Source organism: Carettochelys insculpta, chromosome 5 (assembly GCF_033958435.1).
Source record: "Carettochelys insculpta isolate YL-2023 chromosome 5, ASM3395843v1, whole genome shotgun sequence".
NCBI classification, from domain to species: Eukaryota; Metazoa; Chordata; order Testudines; family Carettochelyidae; genus Carettochelys; species Carettochelys insculpta.
The window spans coordinates 100,002,234-100,008,233 of record NC_134141.1 but is presented as its reverse complement, the minus strand read 5'-3'; the positions used below and the strand labels follow the sequence as shown (position 1 = coordinate 100,008,233).

At 37.9% G+C, this 6,000-nt stretch overlaps 1 protein-coding gene across 1 annotated transcript in view; it reads right to left on the bottom strand.

Moving 5' to 3' along the window:
• Window positions 1-1,762: 1,762 nt before the first annotated feature.
• Window positions 1,763-6,000, bottom strand: part of HCN1 (hyperpolarization activated cyclic nucleotide gated potassium channel 1) — a 267,708-nt gene continuing 263,470 nt past the window's right edge. Inside the window, exons 7-8 of the mRNA XM_074994298.1 lie at window positions 4,468-4,632; window positions 1,763-2,592 (exon numbers count right to left, since the gene is read on the bottom strand). Of these exons, the coding sequence (XP_074850399.1) occupies window positions 1,763-2,592; window positions 4,468-4,632 (995 nt within the window). The remainder of the gene's footprint in view (window positions 2,593-4,467; window positions 4,633-6,000) is intronic.

Here is a 6,000-nt window from a genome sequence, read left to right as displayed (position 1 = left end):
CTTTTAGATGGTTGCCTTGCTTTGATATATATGCTTTGTATTATAGTTTATAGTGCTGTTCTATCAATAATAGTTGAATTATGACATTCAGTTTCAACTTCTATTTTATTGTAACACATCAGACACAAATTCTTATTAAAAAACTTCTTTTGTGGAGAGGTTGTGTAATCACAAGATAAGGTGAGGATCTGAGCAAATGAAAAAAATGTTCACAAAACAGTATGCTTTAAGCCTGCTTTCGGTCACCATTTTCCTTCTATTTTTAAAGACTTTAAAAAAATAAACCTCATATCTATGGGCTATGTTTGACACTACATGCCATAAGATATACTATCAGTTTAATTACAATATACACAGAGCAAATCGTGCAATCCCAGACAGACTAGATGCTATTGTATATTTATTTATTTTTTTAAAATTAACACCACAGTCAACTACAAACCTACAGTGAAGACACAGAGAGCACCTGAAAGTCTAAATCAAGCTGTGGGTTACAAATAATACTTTAAATGAAAAAAACCTCACTCTAACTTTAAAACAGAGATTCAAAGTCAGCTTTATAGGACATTTTAAGGTAGAAACAATTAATGCATTATCATTTCCTAAAGCCAAGAAGATACTGTAAGCCTTTTCCTATAACGGCTGACTGAACCTGTATACATTTTTCCTTTTTTTTTTTTTTTTTTTTTTTGAAGCATGCATGGAACAGTTTCAGATGCTGTTTAGGGAAAGGAAGGAGAAAAGTGATGATATTGTTGAATTATAAGCAGTTTGCAGGATCAAGCATAGAATTTTGCATAAAAACAGCGCACATAAAAGTAAGGTTGTGAGTTTCAAGCCATTGCATTACAATTGAACAGTTGTCTTGCTCTTAGATTTAATAAATATTAAAACTGTAAGTTATGAAGTGAAGAGCTGAAACTAAATTCCTAAACAAAGAACTTGCCATGATAGAGTACACAGCAGCTATGTCTGTTTGAGTCTGACAAGCTATTTACAATGACACTATTTGTAGTTTTCATAAAAGTCCTTTACATTATGAAGCTAGAATTCCACCCAGTTTTCTGAAACAACAGAATGATTTACATGTTTTGATATGAGAAGTATCCAGAGCAATGGTAATTAGTTCTTCTACTGCAGATGGCTGGAGTATATTTCCTCATTCTACTTCTGAATGTAAAGCACTAAAATAAAATCTGGGTCTATAAAATGGGAGATTATAACTAATTTCCATGATAAATGACTTATAATTGCTATACACAAATACAATTCATAAAAGTTAAAAGTTATTATTTAATAGGTGCTATTTCCTAGCTAGCTTGAGGTTTTTTTTTGTTTTGTTTTGTTTTGTTTTGTTTTGAAAGTTTGTTTCCTGGAATAAATAATATTGTCATTTAACCTATAAAGTGTATTATTTTGAGTTGTTTTTGTCTATTCTTCCCCCCACACCCCCAGCATTAAAACAGGACATCTCTTCAGAAGTAGAGAAATAGGCTAGATTAATTTTAAAGTCAATATGCACTAAAATAAATAATACAAAAAATTTAGACTCCTTTAATGATTTCAAGAAAAAAATTCTAAGCAAGTCTTTTAAACTCCTTTTTTGATCTAAATTTTTTTTTATTCACTATGAAGGGCAGAGCTGTCTAAAATATTTTATTTCATAATAGGCTTCCAGGGTCTATCAGGAAACAGGCTAAAATTGTTTCTGGGATGATTCTTGGTTTGTTACAATGTCTCTGCTTTTCACAGTTAACAAGGATCACAAGTTTGAAGCAAATCGTGGTTTGTCTCCTTCTTGGTCTGTGTTTAAGACTGTGGAAGAATCCCTTTTTAGAACAGCTGTGGGTGGTGGGGCTCCACGGTTTGGAGGAATTGCTCCTGAAGACATCTGACGGAAGAGAGCAACTCTCTGCGGGACAGTGCCTCTGTTCCCAACCTGCATACCTGCACCTTGGATACTAGAGACAGGCTGTGGAATTGAAGCTAGAGACTCTCCAACTGTTGGATGAGGTCTACAAATCAAAGTGGAAATCTCGTGGGGCAATGAAGGCTGGGAGGCAGAGAGAGGCCTCACTTCTCTTGTCAGGTTAGTGTTGTGGAGAGCTTGTGTACTCTTGTGAACTTCATTTTTCTGTGATGAACTAGGTGTCTGCTGTTGCTGTTGCTGCTGCTGCTGCTGCTGCATCAGTGATAACTGTGAAGCAGTTGGGGATGCATACTGAAAAGTTCGACCTGCCAGAGGGCTCTGTACTGGTGGACTACAGACGGCAGTAGTATAAGAACAGGGAGAAAGAATGACAGCTTGCTGGGGTGTCTGCGTGCTTGGTGTTGGAGAATGCAAGTTTCCATGAGAGAGGCTGGTTGCAGTATACACAGGAGGAGACTGCGTCCTGATTCGTGATGATGATACAGAGGTTGATGAGCCAGAATTCAGTGCTGGCATTTGCTGTAGACTAACCGGGCTGACAGTCTGCACCATCTCTCTGTCATGTTTTACTATCTGCTTCAAGATCTCATTCTCCTGATTGTTGAAAACTCCAGTATTCAGATCTTTTTGGAACTTCTGCAGGAGAAGTGAATTCTTCTTTCCTTTAGAATGAAGGGGATACAAGAACAGACGGGTTAGCAGGTCTGAAGCCCAGTAACAGAGTCTCACACTCAGCGTGTGAGTGCACACAACGTGTCTTAAAACTGTGATAGAATACCAAGTCCATCATCAGTCATTCAGCACAGCTCAAGCCCTGGGAGTCAGCCCACAGCCTACATGGTAGGGTTGGAGCGACCCTCCTAGCAGGCAAAGGATGACACTGTTTTTCTTTCCTAGCCATGGAGCAGTGTTCAACCACCGTAGGGTTACTTCTGCAATAGCTCTCAGTGTGCATATATAACCCAGATCAACTGACTTTTCTACACACACCACATGTTCTGCAGCTGAACTGCCTGCCTTACAACACCATACACTGAGAGATACGTGAACTTCCTGTAAAAGCAGGTTACCTCTTTATTGATAATGCACCATTACTTTTAAAATCATTCTGATAATGTAACCATGACAATTTACCAAACAATAGGGTGTGGAAAAAACGAACTAGACTAAGGCTGTGTCTACACTAGACATAGAAGTGGACCACCCATGTGCAATTTTAATGACGCCAATTGCATAGCTAAAATTGATATACCTGCAGTCAAATTCCATGTCCGTCTACACAGGAGAAGGTAGATGGGAGTGTTTCTCCCTTCGACCTTCCTTATTCCTTGTCTCTTGCAAAGAGCACAGGGGACAACTTTGACCCCTGAGAGCATCATTTCACACGTGCACGAAATCAAACCCCAGAAGATCGAATTTGAGCGGGTTGATCTTCTGCAATCATGTAGATGTAGCCTAAGTATACAAAATTCTTCTCTTTGTTATCATGCTGTCCTAATTTCCTGAACATTGAACGGTTACATAAATTAGAAATGGATTTTCCATGTTTCCCGTATCCTGGAAATAATTGTAGATATTTGTAACTAGTGACTACCAGACAGACAGAAGTAATCTCTCTCAGTACCTGTGACCTCAAATAAACTACTGCTTATGGGCTACTTGGCTGTTAATATTGTTTACATTGACAACGGTCAGTGTAAACCGAATACCTGGGTTTTTTTCAAGGTTAAGTTTTGCCTAATGACTATCAGTGTTCTGCCCATTTGTAAACGTGCAGGAAGTGTCAGACGAATCAGCCATAGAGAAATAACAAGTCCAAATAAATTGTTCTTATTTTTATATGAGAATGTATAGTACTTTTGTCATTATCTCCTATTAATGGAGATTCTATTAAATATGTCCATTAATAATATTTATTATTTGTTAAGCACCGACCACAGGCTTAGTTCTGTGCAAGACACAAAGATATGATCCCAGAATCTCGATCTGAGAACTCGGTGCAGCTCTTTCTCAGAAGCTTGTCTCCTTTTGGATGCCTGTAAAATGTTTGTACAAATATTTTTAAATTGGTTTACTGATTACATGTTAGCAAAGATCTGTTATAAATATTGAATGGGGTGCTTGTTTTCCACAGTAAATATTTTAAGCTGTGTACACCTTCTGTGCTGATTCTTGTGCCCCTATCACTAATATACTTCAAACTCCCTACAATCTCCACTCGAAGAAACTGCTAAAACGAAACTCCTTTTGTGATGTGTTTAAGCAACACCATCCTGAATAAAAAATTTGTCTACCTTTTCAGTTAGAGTCTGATCCTGGAAGGTACTGGTGCGATTTCAAAGTGTCTAGCACATTGCAAGAGTCACAGATCTTAAAGCGAGAAGAAACTGCTGTGATGATTTTGTATACCTCTTGTATAACAAAAGTCAAATAAGTTGTCTTAAGCCCTCATCTGCTAGTTGAAAGAGAACATAACTTTGCCACTCAGAAAAAAGCTAATGTTTTATGAATGAAGCAAAAATCAAAGAAAATAATACCTATTCTATCCAGTCTGTCAATGGCCACTGTTTCAAAGGCTCGTCTCATCATGGGGTACTCCTCTAGAACTTCATTGAAATTGTCAACGGAGAGCGAATAGAGTCGGCAGTATGTATCGGCTCTTACACTGGCTGTTCGGCGGCCCTTAGTCAACAGGCAAATCTCTAAGGGGAAAAAAAGACCACACACACACAAAAGGAAAAGGTCAGTGAACCATGTGAAACTCCACTGGTAGAAAGAGATTTCATGGTAACAAACAATTCAGTACACATCACCAATTTCATTGCTGCAGCTTATCAGTGTTCCGGGCTAATTCTGATTCTTTCAGTAAACTGCAGAAAATAATATCGTAACAGAGAGGTAGCTGTGTTTGTCTGTCCTCCAACAAAACAAAGGAGCAGGAATGTAGCACTTTAAAGACCACCAAAATGATTTATGTGGTGATGAGCTTTCATGGGACAGACCCACTTCATCAGATCAATTTCATTTCCAATACAGACTGACATTTATTGCAATTTTTTTTCTTTCCTTTTTTGGTCCTCTGTACTTAAAATTGTCAGTCTGTATTGGAAATGAGATTGATCTGATGAAGTGGGTCTATCCCATGAAAGCTCACCACTGAATAAATCATTTTGTTAGTCTTTAAAGTGCTACATTTCTGCAGTTTTATTTTGTTTCAGGAAATCGATTTGATCTAAAGGCAATGGTTTCTGCTTATTTTTTCTAAACATATACACATAACAATTCATTAATATTTTAAATGATTCTCCTTCAGATGCCTGAAATAATCTATTCAGTTTCAAATATAACCTGCTGATCAAACTCACCCAAGTAGGTCCAGTGATTGGAGCAGGAAGATTCAGGTGTATGAAAGGACTGTGTCAATATTCCAACAAGTTTGCCAACACAATTTAATGCTTACAATAAATATAATATTAAAATTTACAACTTTTTAATGTGGGGAACCATTTGGAATATTAATGGATAATTTACTACTTTCTCTCTAAAAGCTATGTAGCAAATGTAAAGCATCTGTGATAGTAGATTCAAATGGGAAAATAAGAGCCTTCGTCTTCCAATTGGCTCCACAGAATCCCTGAATCCTCAGCCACAAATTTGTTGGATTAGGGGCAAGTTACCTTCAGGTACCATACCAGTGCAAAGACAGAACAGGGTTATGCTGTGGAATGAAAGAGACATATAGGCCCAGCTCAGGCAAGGCTTCCCATGACTATAGATACTACTGTCATAGGCTACATCTACACTAGCCCAAAACTTTGAAATGGCCATGCAAATGACCATTTTGAAGATTACTAATGAAGCACTGAAATACGTATTCAGTGCCTCATTAGCATGCGGGCAGCCGCGGCACTTCAAAATTGCCACGACTCGTCCAGATGGGTGTCCTTTTCGAAAGGACCCCACCGACTTTGAAATCCCCTTATTCCTAGGAATATGTATTTCAGCACTTCATTAGTAATCTCGAAATGGCCATTTGCATGGCCATTTCGAAATTTTGGGCTACTGTAGAC